The following is a 14,236-nucleotide window of genomic DNA, read 5'->3' as shown; positions in this document are numbered from 1 at the left end:
CAGTCCTAAATGGGCTACACAATAAGGTCGTATCACCAGGCAGATGAAAATATCAACCAGCACATGCAAACTGCTAAGTCACCAGGGTAGCACAGACTCGTTACTAAAGACTGTGGGAAGGAGCCAGGAGAGCTGTGGGGGTAAACAGGACAGTGTGAGGGGAAACGTTTGCCTCTTAAGAACTGAAAAAGTCCACAGTAAGGAGACACCAAAATGTGTTGAAGTGATTGGCCATGGGCAAGTTACTCAACTTGGTTGCACTTCAGTTTACTCTTCTGTAAAGTAACGGTAATCCTAGAGCCTACCTTGTGTTGTCGTAAGAATCAAAGGAGTCAATGCAGCACAGCCCCTGAAGTCAGCTATTACTGTAGGCATGTTTTAGCTGTTACTGTCTGCTAATTTTCCCTTTCGGCTCAGGGACCTTTTTTTGAAAGTGCCTTTTGGAGTTCTAAAGGGAAACTTGTTAAGAGACGAAATTACAACCAGTGCTTGGAATTAACGAGTCCTCTTAAAGACTTAGTATAGGTGTATGTATTTGTTCAGACCCACTTGGTTTTACAGGGTTTTTCATTGAAATTTTAATTAAAATTAGATGTTCATTTGACTTATAGAATGGTATTTATTAGGCTTTCTGTTTTTATTATTTAACTTGACTTTTAAGATTACCTTGAACAATAATTTCACTTTGACTTTGTTTTGCTACCACTAGGCATTAATAGGTGCTGTATGTTGAGATAACTGTGGCTAAAGTGACGTTGGGAAAAACAAACAAGAGCAATAGAAACTCTATCTTTCTATGTATATCATAAGTCAAGGCAGAATTTAAGTTACTGTTTATGGAAGTGAATCTGTAGAATGCCTAGGACCACAGATGATAAAAATTAACCAAAACTCTTTATGTAACAACTCCACTTTCCTTATTTTCCATGTTGATTTTAGATACACTTATTTAAAAAAAAAAAAAAAAAAGATTGTCAGCCCTTGTCTTTTTTTTTTTTTTCCTCATTATCATGGACCTTTCCTATTAACAATATTGTAACAGGATCTGGTGGAACAATTATGAACCAGTCTTCATAGAAACTCGTTAAAAATTGATTTATTTTTGGTTAAAAACAGCCTTTGTTTCATATCCCAGTGTTGCCATCGTCTTCCTCATAGCCCAAATCAAAATGCCACCTTCTTTAACTCAAAATTTTTTGCCATAAAATGTCTATATATTCTATTTTTTAAAAGATTTTATGTATTTATTTGTCAGAGAGAGAGAGAGCACAAGCAGGGGGAGCAGCAGAGGCTGAGGGTGAAGCAGGCTCACCAAGCAGGGAGCCCGATGCGGGGCTCCATCCCAGGACCCTGGGATCACGACCTGAGTTGAAGGCAGACACTTAACTGACTGAGCCACCCGGACGTCCCAAAATGTCTTCATATTCCAAACTCCAAGCATTTCCAGAGAGGCCTGATACCTAGTCATACAGTGTGTGACAATTCACTCATCGTGATGACAGTTTTATCAGAAGACTGCAACAGGTGTTCTGTCCTATCATGATACTAACACTGATGAGATAAAACACATATACTTTTTATCAATGTGTACAAATCAAATTGTGAATTGGATGCCCACATTTGAAATTGTATGAAAATCTGGAACATATTTAGTAAAATATTGTCCACAAATTTGACTGAGGAGAATTTTATAAGCCTTTTTTTTTTTAATCTTATGGTCTCTATTAAAGCTCCTTTCAAAAGACACATTTCACTGAAGTTGTTGGCTTCCAGGTGCCATCTTTGATCAGACTTGAAGACTGTCACAGTTAGAGAACCATGCTACAACCCGTGTGCTGTCACTGCTTTCACTCTCTGGATTTCACTGTGTAAACCCCCAACCAGGAAGCCAGAGTTTTTGAGCCACTTTTTAATATGTAAATTCATAACCACTTTCCCAATATCATGAATATGACAGTGTGTCTGAAGGGAGTGGGAGTAGTAAGTTAATTTTATGTTTCATGCACATTTTTAAAAATAGCAAATATTACTAAAACATAAGCAATACAAGGGCACCTGGGTGGCTCACTTGGTTAAGCTTCCGACTCTTGATCTCAGCTCAGGCCTTGATCTCGGGGGTCGTGAGTTCAAGTACTGCCTAGCATGGAGCCTACTAAAAAGAAAAGAAAAGAAAGAAGAGAAAAGAGAAAAAGAGGGAAAGAAAAGGAAGGAAGGACGGAAGGACGGAAGGAAGAAGAAGGAAGGAAGGAAGAAAAAGAAAGAAAAGAAAGAAAAGAAAGAGAAAGAAAGAAAGAAAAAAGGAAGGAAGGAAGGAAGAGAGAAAAGAAAGAAAAGAAAGATAGATATGCAATACAAGACAGTTTTTGTTCTCCATCTGTATCCACTCCTGGAATCTGATCTCCAGATGCAGTTATTTAATTCTTTCAGCTAATTCTTCTGATAGTTATTACATTCTCTTACATAATGTGATTATACTGCAAATGCTCAATTTATCACTTTTAGATATTATCTCTTCATTCTGTAGTATGGTAATTGAAGGGTTACATCTGCTATTCACCCATATCCACTTGCCCTCCTGGTTACCATTCACCCAGTACAGTTTTATCACAGTTGTTTGTTAAGTGAGAAGTCTCAGTTTACATTACTGAAATTGTGTCAGAATTGGTCATTGATGAGCCATGGAGTCATTGTGATATGCTTCCTTTTTTATAACAAAGTTAATAATGACCATTTGGTTTTGGTTTTATTCATTGTCTTTGTTTTCTATTTATGTATTGCTATTTTTTTTCCAGTTGACTCTACAGATTTCTTAGCACATGAACAACTTTTCCAAATGCTCGATTACTACCAACAATCTGTCGTGTCCCATCTGGCCTAGCAGGTCTTTTACCTGGAGCTCTGCTGGGGGTCCTGTAATTTCCCATACTCCCAAGTAGTTTCAGCTACAATGTCTTAAATCCCATGTTAATCCCCTTTTTCCTTCTTTTTTGTTTCCAAATCATAGTTTTTCTCATGTTTGCTCAAGAACAATTTCCCTTACCATGGAACTTTTTTTTAAGTCCAAAAATTCATAATTTTATGTGATTAATGGCCTAACTGGGGATAGAACTCTAAGCCAAATCGTTTTTCCTCCGAATTTGAGACACTGCCTGGCAATCAAAATTACTGTTGAGAAGTCTCAAACAATTGTTATTCCCATTCTTCTTATGTAACTTTTTTTTTTTTTTCCTCACTGGAAACTTCTAAGGTTTCTCTTCTATTCCCTGCTATTCTCAAATTTATTATGTTTCTTGGTCTAGGCTTTTTTTCAATTTATTGTTCTAGGCAATCCAAATACTCCTATCTTTCAATTCTGGGACATTTTCTTATTCTTTGATCATTTCTTCTCCTCAGTTGTCTCTATTCTCTCTCTCTCTCTCTCTCTGGAATTCTTATTCACTAGATTTCTGCTCCCATTGTAATTTTTTCCCCTCTGATTTTCTTTCTGAGGGTGGGTGGCATTGTACTACCTGAGGGATTTTCTCAGTTGTTTATTCTAACACATCTTTTACAACTTTTTTTTAAATTTTTCTATCAAATATTTTTAATATCTCCTACTTGGACCATTTTCAAAGCATCCTGTTTGTGTTTTATAGATTCATCATTTTCTCTATTTCTTTGAGGATATTAATTATAGTTTTTTTGTAGCTCTGTTTTTATATGTATTCTTATCTGTGCAATTTCTGTTTCCTCCAGGTGCCTGTTTCCTGCTTGTTTTGGCCTGTTTTGCATCTAAACTTTTAAGCTTTATAAACCATCTTCTAAACTGTCTTCAAATGTCTGCTGATCTTTTGCTGTGTATTGTTGTTAAAGAATGAGGGACCCTAACGCTTATTGGAAATTGCATGGGAAATGTTTATCAAGAGCTGAGTTTACAGGAGAGTGATTGGCTGGAGTCTTGACAGTCTTATTGAAAGTTTCCTGGGTGTCAATAAAATAGCTCTTTTATTTGGGGCTGTTAGTGGTTCCGGAGAATAATCTCTACACTGAACATATATAGTTGAATGTCTTCCTGTTACCTGAAGTGATATCACAATATTGTTTTTTGACTGACCAAAGCAGGGAAAGTTCTCCCAGTTGCAACATATTCACCAGTGCCATTACCTTCTCAGTTTCCTGAGCTCAACACCTGGAGGTTATTTTTATTTAATAACCTATACACGTCCTTTATGACGTGCCGATATTCTGGTTCTCTCTTCTTGTTCCTGGCTCAACATTTTTACTCTTTATTCTAATTTCTACTCTGGTTTGGGCTCTTATCCCCTTACTTCAATTTTCTTACCCGTCACAGTAAGTTCAGTCCCTCATCTTTCAAGTCTATAGTACAAATACCTACTGGAAAAAATCACTCCTCAAACATCTTTTTATGATAATTTATCCAAATTGGGGGGGGAGGGAATCGTACACAGTCAAACTTTCTGCTTTGCTTTCAAGATTTTCCCCACCCATTCATCAGTCCCTTATATAACTTATTTACCTCAGCTAAATGTAATTTCTTTTCTGTGTTCAACCAAAACATGGCCATTCTTCCTTCCTTCTTATTCCCATATGTCTCTCTCCTCCCACACAAGCTGTTCGACACCTTTTGTGTTTTAACGTCCGGGTTGTACAGTCTCTGTCAAAATACAGTTAAACTTCCACTTGTCTCTGGGGATTTTCTCATATGTCATAGTTGACTATTCATTCTTCTACTGGCTGTTTCTCACAAATTTTGTATTCAGTTCTTCAGTGGGGTTGAAAATTCCTTTAGTGATTCACTTTGTATCATTTATTTTAAGTCAACCTGTGACCCACACATCTGTACAAGAAGAGCACTTAGTGAGTTATTCTTCTCATACCATGCATCCAGTAAACACATTAGATAAAATAATAGGACTCTTAAGTTTTACACTCTTGTTTATGATATTTTGCATATTTTAAATTCATACTCTGTACATTCTTTTAGTATTTCATCTGCCTTTGTTATTGTGTCCCCTCTATAAAGAGCAGGCTCCTTCATTGTGGAGAATGTCTGTCTCCTTTTTCCTTTATTAACCCCTATTATATCAGGAACAGTATTTGATACATAGCATATCAGCAATTCCTTTTTTGGCTCAGTGACTCTGTATGCTACATTATCTAAATTTTTACAAATCAGACTTAAAATTTTATATGACATTTCAACTGTCACCTCTAAACTGTAGAAGTTCCACAAAGTACTATAAAGTAGTTACAAACTTTAATTTCCTAGAAATTGTATTTTATATGAAAAGATCTTAATTGGCATTCTGACTGGCATGGCTTTTGAGGCTAAATTTACCAGTTCTCTGTCCACTGCATGCATAAAGTAAGCAGTAAGGTGCCCTTTATGGACTGAGACTGCAGCCCACAAAGGCTCTCTCTGTTCACAAGCCCTAGCATCCCAAAGTACACTTCCTGAGTAAGCCAAAGAGATAAAATGTATGAGCAAAGACCTATCTTGTATTATAACATGCTAGAACTATAAGGAATGGTAGGATTATGCTAGCGTTTTGGAAACTGAGGCCCATGCTCATGTGGGTAGATAGCTCAACAAAAGTCAGGTCTCTCAACTTTTCCACTCATACTGGCTTGCCTTCCCTCTGCCAGGCTGCTATCTATGAAATATAACATTTTCTACACCATAAAATCTTAGGAGGCAGAGATGCAAAATGTACAGCAGGTTGTTCTTTGGACTTCTAGAAAGTAATGTCAGAAATTATGGGTGGATTCAAAGCCAGGACTTGAGTTGCTTTGTTATTTAAGATACAAATGTGGGAGTAGGGAGATACAGGCCCTGCAAGCATTTAATGATTGAAGATGTTCTAAATTACGGTAGGCAGGGAAAATGAACAAAAATACTCTTGTTGATGTTAAACAACACATTTTTTCTTAGAGTTATATATTGTCATTAATCTTCTAACAGAAAAATTAAAATTTTCCAATTTTGATTCTTTTTCAGCTACATGTGGTCATTTGAAAAAGCTCACCTCAGCATGGTTCAGATAATCACAGGACAACTTGTTGAGTCCTTTGATGAAGAATTTAGAACTCTCTATGCCCGATCCTGTATCCCCAGTTCATTCGCTCAGGAAGAATCAGCAAGGGTGAAGCCTGGCAAAGCACTCTGGGAGAGTGGCACCTACCAGCGGTCACTTTCTTCATTAGCTTCCGTTTCCAGCCAAAGAAACCTTTTTGGCAGACAAGACAAAATTCATAAACTAGAATCTGGTTACTTCAAAAACAGAGGGATATATACTCTAAATGAACATGACAAATACAGCATAAGAAATCATGGATACAAGCCTCATTTTATTCCAAACTTTAATGGTCCAAATACAGTCCGTCAGTATCAATCCAGTCAGATAAATGAAAATTGGAAGAGGCATAGTTATGCTGGGGAACAGCCAGAAACAGCACCATACCTGCTGCTTAACAGGGCTCTAAATCGAAACATTAATCCTCCAGGTAATTGGAAAAAGCCTTCAGATAGTCTCAGTGTGGCATCCTCATTGCGAGGAGGCTATGTGAGCCACCGAAACACACCTGCCCAGAGTTTTGCTGATCGGCTTGCCCAGAGAAAAACAACAAATCTTGCAGAGAGGAACTCAAATGTGCGGAGGTCTTTTAACGGAACAGATAATCATATTCGCTTTTTGCAACAAAGAATGCCAACCCTTGAACATACCACAAAGTCATTCTTGCGTAACTGGAGAATTGAATCCTACTTAAATGATCATTCAGAAGCTGCACCTGACTCAAATGGGTCGGCTCTAGGTGACCGGTTTGAGGGCTACGATAGTTCTGAAAATTTGAAAGCCAATGCCCATTATACTCATTCTCGGCTTCGTTCCTCTTTTGTGTTTAAACCAACTTTACCTGAACAACAGGAAGTTAACAGTTGTACGACTGGCTCCTCAAATTCAACTGTCATTGGTTCCCAGGGAAGTGACACACCTAAGGAGGTCCCAGACACCCCTACAAGTGGACAGAACGTGACAGACAAACCTGTGCCAGAATCAAGCCCCAAGCTCCCGTTGCAGTCAGAGGCACCAAAAATGCACACCTTGCAGGTTTCTGAAAACCACTCCACAGTCTTAAATCAAACCACAAATGGCCATACAGAGGCAAACAACTATTTATATACATCCTTGTGTGTAAATAAGCAGACAGAAAATCTAAAGAATCAACAAAATGAGAATCTGCTCAAAAGGCGAAGTTTCCCATTCTTTGACCACTCAAAAGCCAACCTAGATCATGGACATAGTAAGCATTATGTATATAGTACGCTTACCAGGAATCGAGTTAGACAACCAGAAAAACCCAAAGAGGACTTGCTGAAAAATTCTAAAAGCATGCACAACGTGACCCAGAGCATAGAAGAGGACAGGGAGGTCATAAAGAGACAGCCTCCAAGTGGCACCACGACCAAGTCAATTTCCGTTGCTGCTTTGCTTGATATGAATAAAGATGAACCTGGCAAAGAACTCACTGCAAAGAAGGAAGTTAAAGGCTCTCCGAGTTTTTTGAAAAAGGGATCTCAGAAGTTAAGGTCATTACTTAGCCTGACCCCAGAGAAGAAAGAAAATCTATCCAAAAATAAAGCACCTGCCTTTTATAGAATGTGTAGTAGTTCTGACACTTTAGTTTCTGAGGCTGAAGAGAATCAAAAACCAAAAAAATCAGAACCAAAAATTGATTCATCTCCTAGAAGAAAGCGTTCTTCGTCATCAAACTCTCAAGGCAGTATTCACAAGAGTAAGGAAGATGTAACTGTTAGCTCATCTCAGGGGATAAATTCTCCATCTGATGAAAGTAGCAAAATAATACCTGCTCCGGGTCCAGTTGAAAACAAGTTCTTGGAAAGAGCAGGAGATGCTTCTGCCCCGAGATTTAACACTGAACAGATCCAATACAGAGATTCGAAGGAGATTAATACAGTTCTTGCTCCTGAAAGAAAACCAGCTTCTTCTCCACGGCCAAAGCCCAATGAGCTTCTAAGATCTCATTCAACTGACAGGCGCATTTACAGTCGTTTTGAGCCATTTTATAAGATTGAAAGCTCTATTCAGCCAGCAAGCAACATACCAAATACTGGTGTGCACCGCCCAGAAATAAAATCCACAACTGTGGGCAATAGTTACGGCAGGTCCAGCCCGATGCTTAATTACAACACCGGTGTTTATCACTCATACCAGCCAAATGAAAACAAGTTCCGAGGATTTATGCAGAAGTTTGGAAACTTTATACACAAAAATAAATGAACTACTGTAATTTCAAATAGTTTTTTAAAATACAAATGACTAGCTATAAGCATTTGTCCAAAGAACTTTGTGGACACTTTTTTGTAACATGCCAATAGATTCTGTAGGGAGAGAGTTTGAGGTATGATGTATATGTTTACCAGTGTACTAATATACAGTAAAGTTGTTCTGTGTGATAAAGTTAGTTGTGCTTAATTACAGTGTAGATGGAATGTCTCTATACACACGATTTTTAAATGGTAATGGTAAATAGAATGTAGATTGTCTCCTTCAGACTGAAGATCTTCTTAAGTCTCAAATAGAAACTTTAGTGGAGAGATGGTGTATGGATTTCAAGCATTCATTCCAAAGTCTTTCCTTTTAAAAAAGGATCCTAATACTATCAGTGGCCCTTTTTAATATATCTTTATAGGTTTTCATATCTCCAAATTATGAGAAAAATAGTACAAAGCCTTTTTGGGTTTTAATTACCTTTAAACTCTACAGGACAACTTGTTATATTTTATTAATTTTCCTGTGGAGCATATACAACTGGTTGGGCAGCAACAGTACAACTTAAACTATGTAGCTCAGCACATCTTTCATTTTGACTGAGGTGTTTGCAAAGTATCAGCCTCATGTGGTACATGCTAGGAATTTCTTTTCCTCATTTTGTGAAAATCTTTCCACTCTGGACCAGAGGACCCCATGCTGCCCTCACCAGTCAGCTGCTGAACTTATGTAGTCATTCCTTCCTTGAAACTTAGAGCAACCAGCAGATATTTGGGAAACCTGAATTATACTTCTCCTCTAAGATAAAAAAGCTTTTAGAAATGTAAACTTCTGCACAAATTTTTATCTTAGAGTAGTCCAACAATGCTTAGGTGTTTTGCTTGCAAAAGTCCTTGCTCTTTTTTATGCTGTGCCAAATGCAGTGTGAGTGCATAGTGTTTTCATGAAAGTACCATGATGGACATGAGAAGTGGTATCTGGCCTCATTCTTTCATGACCAGAGAGCCTAGTTGAAAGTTTTAAATCTTTCCTATCTTAACTGGATCATCCTCAAGTATTTAGATCATAAGATATTCTTTGCCTTTCTTGAAGTAATGAAATTAAAGCCCCACATCCACTAAAGAGACTTTAACTTGGCTGCACTTCATCCACAAAGGACAGAATTCAAGAAACAACACACCATTTGAGAAGTGTGAGGTATTTCTGTAACTCTTTAAATATATTAACACCTTCTAAGTTGTAATATGGGGCAGTATGTTGTTTTAAAAATTCAAAGATTCAGTCAAATAAATATCTATTAAGTTAAAATGAGAGCATTAAAATATCAGTCATTAAGATAATTTTCCATAGTGTTTAAAAAACACGATGAGAACATGAAAAGAGAAAACATGACAGTAGGGAAAAGAAAATCTAACATTTAGTGAGCCCTCGTATGGACCAGGTCTTGAGCTAGAACCTAAAGTTCCCACAATAATTATTTTGTGGGTACCCTTGTCCTCATTATTTGTAGATGAGGTTTGAGGTGATAAATGAGACTTTGAGACTCAGAGAGGTAATGCTCCAAGTCACATAACTATAAGTAATTGTACCAACGTGTCTGTAACATTCTGTCACATCCCATTACCTCCCAAATTTGTTCAATATCTGCCTCGCCCAAACTGTTGAGAATTAAATGAGAGAATATTTAGATTTTATGACTCAATGGTAATCAGCCAAGAAAGCTTTAGTTGAATTCCACCAGACAACAAGGACACGCATGGCTCAAAATAATCATAGTAGGTGAGGTAGGGAATGAAATTGATGTTACTTTCTGATTGTAACTTACCAGGACAGTTTTAATTGCTAGGCCACCATTTTGATCTTGTGCTGGTTGCCCTGTGACAATGAAAAGGGAAAGGAAACAACAAGTTTAACTTGTGTCTGTGCTAGGCAAAGCAGTCCCTTAGGTTAGGAAGCTAGGCAGGGGATGGAACTCAATGTTAAACATATTACCTTGTTAAGTATTCACAATAACGCTGTAAAGTAAATAGTTCCTTTTTGCAAATGAGAAAACTAACCCTTCGAGAAGTTACATAACTTTCCAAGAGTCACATGCCTCTGCATAGGTAGAACTGGGTTTGAACGCAGAATCGGGTTTGAACGCAAAAGCCTGTACTTTTATTTTTATTTTTTTAAACTATTTTTTTTAAGATTTTATTTGAGAGAGAGAGAATGAGAGAGAAAGCACATGAAGGGGGGAGGGTCAGAGGGAGAAGCAGACTCCCTGCCGAGCAGGGAGCCCGATGCGGGACTCGATCCAGGGACTCCAGGATCATGACCTGAGCCGAAGGCAGTCGCTTAACCAACTAAGCCACCCAGGCGTCCAAAAAGCCTGTACCTTTAATACTACACCACACCATACCTTGCTGGCTTCTACTCCATTATGATGGAGGCAACTTTTCTGAATGTTGTCTCTCTCTTTTGCTCTGTCTCTACCAGAATATACCAGAAATATTGCAGTAACCTAAGCCGTTTATGGCATTTTATAAACACAAATCCAGAATATGGACCCAGTTTAACATTATTCATAAAAGCAGGTTTTACGACTCCCATTATAACGGAATTACTGCAACATGGGATTTTACTGTTTTGGAAAGCTGCATGTAATCGATTGGAAATTTTGCAGACTTTCTAATGAGGTAATAGCATACAAATAAAACTTTGAGAGAGAACAGTTATTCTTCACAGGAAAAGTAGCCACTTGATCTACAAAAGTTTTGCGTTTAAAGAAAAATAACTGTTGGAATGGGCATTGGCTTATAATCTGATAAGGAAATTGTATAATCTTTATATATTAGTATCAGATTATTAAAAAGCATTAGAATTGGAGTCCAGTGAATGCAAGAGATTTTTCATTTTGCTCTTAGAAACATTCGCTTTTGTAATTCCGGACCATTGTCCTTTACCCACTTACCAAAGACAGAACCCACATTACCCAAACCAGATTGACTTTAATATTACCCATTCTTTGTTAGATGGCCTAAGAGGAAAATGGGCTAATTGTCTTTAGGCAGCTCTGAAATTGGAAGTCCTAAAATGTAGAGCAAGATAACTTTGAAGGTGAAATTACATAAACTAGTTTTAATCATTTTTAATTACAAGCAAAAGCTTGTTGCCTTTTTGTGCAGCAACTGCCACCACTTCTGGAAACAGGTCACTTTTATTTATTTTTTTATTATCTTTTTAAATTTTATTTTATTATGTTAGTCACCTACAATACATCATTAGTTTTTGATGTGGTGATCCACGATTCATTATTTTCATGTAACACCCAGTGCTCCGTGCTTTTAAATAATAGCTCCTGAATCCCTCCTCTCCTCATGGCACTGAGAAGGCAGGAGGCTTTGTCTCATCGGCCTGTGACTGGTAGCTTCAGCTTTTGCACAGATTTATTCTCCTCTGCCATTTGTCTTTATTTTCCTTTATTTATTTTTCCCTCCAGAAACATCTGTATGTCAGAATCTAGGTGTAGTAACTTTCCAAAGTTTCTGTGGCTGAGAAATTCCTCAGGGGTAAAGGCTGAGCAAGCACATAATACTTCAAATAATTTGTTCAGAGTTTAAGTTCTCAACAGACACTTCTAAACTTCATGGATGTAATCCTTTCAAGCAAAATACTTCCTTTTTCTCCCCACATTAATATTGGTGGAAAGATAATGGCACTTAGATGTACTTTTCATAGTAAAGATGGGTAAGGTGGTTTTACTCTCTACATAGTACATTTAGTGTGTAAGCAGAAACTCAAGAAAATAGGTATGAATTCAAAGAAGTTCTTGGCAGATATCTTCAGAATAGTTTAAGTGCCTGCATCCTGAACACGCTGGTGTCTCTCTTATAATGATTGGGATTAGCCATAACTCTAATGTGGCGTATTGAGTAATGGGTATATGTTGGCAGTCTACTTTTATGGAAGCAAATATCTTGTTTAATCAAGATGACATCTAGAGTAATCCAGATAAGCAAGGAAGAAGTTGAACTCTGGCTACATTCAACTTTAACTTTACTCAAGATTATCCAGTTATTCACCTATTATTCCAAAGATATTTGTCATGAAAGACAAATATGATGTAATATGACTATGGCTGAGGAATATAAAGTAGAATCATTGTTTCACATTAACCATGTGTGATACTGTTTAAAAAAATGTTTATTTTAATACTTAGTTTGGTTCTAGAATATTTAAAATGAAAAGGATGAAATTATAAACCAAAGAGTCCATTTTTATATACATAAATATTATCAAAGAAATATTCTTCCTAAGTAGCTTGGTTTTAGATCTAATAAATGAATATTAAATAATTTTATACAAACATCAATGTGTTGTAAGTTGTTTTTTATCTTCATACCCTGCATTTCTCTACTTAAACACATGCTTTTACTTAGTTTTATATCATTTATATTTGTGCATGTTTTTAAATATTTATGAATTTTGAAATATCTTCATTTTATTTTTGGTTAGCACATATTTCATACAATAATTTATCCATATTTGATACCCAGTGACAATACTCTTCCCTTAAACAACTGTATCCTATACACTCACTCTATTTCTATTGCTACTGTAATATATAGTTATTTTAAATAACTTGAGACTTTGAAAAATAGAATCAATTTTGCTAAAAAATTGATGGCTGAATTTTGTATAACTTTGTAGCATTGAATTTGAATAAATATTCTAAAGGTGCATTTGTAGTAGATCAATTAGTGACATTAAATAACCTAGAGTCTGAAAGTTATTTAAAATTCAAAAGGCATTTTTCCTAGGGAAAAAAAAAAACACTTGTCCCTTCGATCACAGATAACGATGTAGTTGAAATACTGTGTATTGGGAATTAAATAGTGTCATTTTTAAAGGCAAATGTGATTTTTAAGTAGGTAAGTATAATTTTCAGTAAAAACCTTGATTTTTTTTTCCATTTACTGTAAACACAGATGTTTAAGAAAACCCTGGTTCAATGAGCTGGTAAGGAAAATAAATAAGGTTTTGCTTTTGTGACCATACCTAAAAGAAACACCTAACTAGGCTCTGTTATTTAAGGAGTCAAAGACCAGCCTGAGGTGACTGGGTTTAAGATGAGAGGGGATTGAAAGGAGTAAGCATATGTCCTGCCTGTGGGAAAGAAATACATGAGGTGAAATTACCTGACCTGAAAGCAGTAAGAAACTGAAGAGACGTATAGATGAAAAATATAACATGTCAAATTGGACAATTCTCCCATAATCTATTTCAACAGTCTGGCTAATTTGGGGGGGGGGTCTGCCTTTATTGTGAGCAGCAGGTAGGACACTTCCAACAATAGTAAAACAATTAATTTACAAAAGCAGGGATTCGGTGAAGCCACCTGGTTGGAACCCTTGGGAGCTCATGCATAGATGCAACCCAGAGCAGCAGGAAGAGGATTCCAAAGCCCATGAAGAGTGAGGCCACCAAGGAGATGAGGAGCTCTTTGTAGATATCCCGAGTGCACGTGTAGATATCCTCATAAATAAAGAACTAGGCAGTGAAGAACATGCCGATGATCAACAGCACCACAGTCGGATAGGGAAAGACAGCCAGGTTCACTGGGCTGGTGTATCTGCTCATGGCCTCAAGCTCCATTTTACCAGGCACAGGGTCATCCACGGCTCTGCCAATGGAATCTAACACTCATACTGGGAACCTACTTTGTTCCAAGTATATAGGTTATAGTAGACTTTTGATGTAAGGAAAAAAAGAATGGGTAATCAGAAGCTGCAGCAAGTTTTCATGAGTGTTTTAGGAATAGCCCAAACTAACAGCAAAAATTTGCTACCCACAGCCTGTTTGTCCAAATTTGTGTTTTTTTGTACTCCTAGTGCCTACCAAAGTGCACAGAAGAAATGCCTGATAAATATTCTATGTGTGAATCCTGTCATTTCCTTAACTAT

At 37.0% G+C, this 14,236-nt stretch overlaps 1 protein-coding gene and 1 pseudogene across 1 annotated transcript in view; one reads left to right on the top strand and one right to left on the bottom strand.

The window, feature by feature from the left end:
- Window positions 1-8,300, top strand: part of SACK1B (scaffolding CK1 anchoring protein B) — a 62,344-nt gene extending 54,044 nt beyond the window's left edge. The window contains exon 4 of the mRNA XM_028097507.1: window positions 5,999-8,300. Within this exon, the coding sequence (XP_027953308.1) occupies window positions 5,999-8,300 (2,302 nt within the window). The remainder of the gene's footprint in view (window positions 1-5,998) is intronic.
- A 5,337-nt stretch (window positions 8,301-13,637) lies between these two features.
- On the bottom strand, window positions 13,638-13,928 carry LOC114204610 (dolichyl-diphosphooligosaccharide--protein glycosyltransferase subunit TMEM258 pseudogene; annotated as a pseudogene).
- Between the last annotated feature and the right edge of the window lie 308 nt (window positions 13,929-14,236).

Source organism: Eumetopias jubatus, unplaced genomic scaffold (assembly GCF_037043125.1).
Source record: "Eumetopias jubatus isolate StellerSeaLion01/CBP00866 unplaced genomic scaffold, mEumJub1_p1.0 scaffold_6, whole genome shotgun sequence".
Classification (NCBI taxonomy): Eukaryota; Metazoa; Chordata; class Mammalia; order Carnivora; family Otariidae; genus Eumetopias; species Eumetopias jubatus.
The sequence above is the reverse complement of the archived record's forward strand: the minus strand, read 5'-3'. Positions and strand labels throughout refer to the sequence as shown.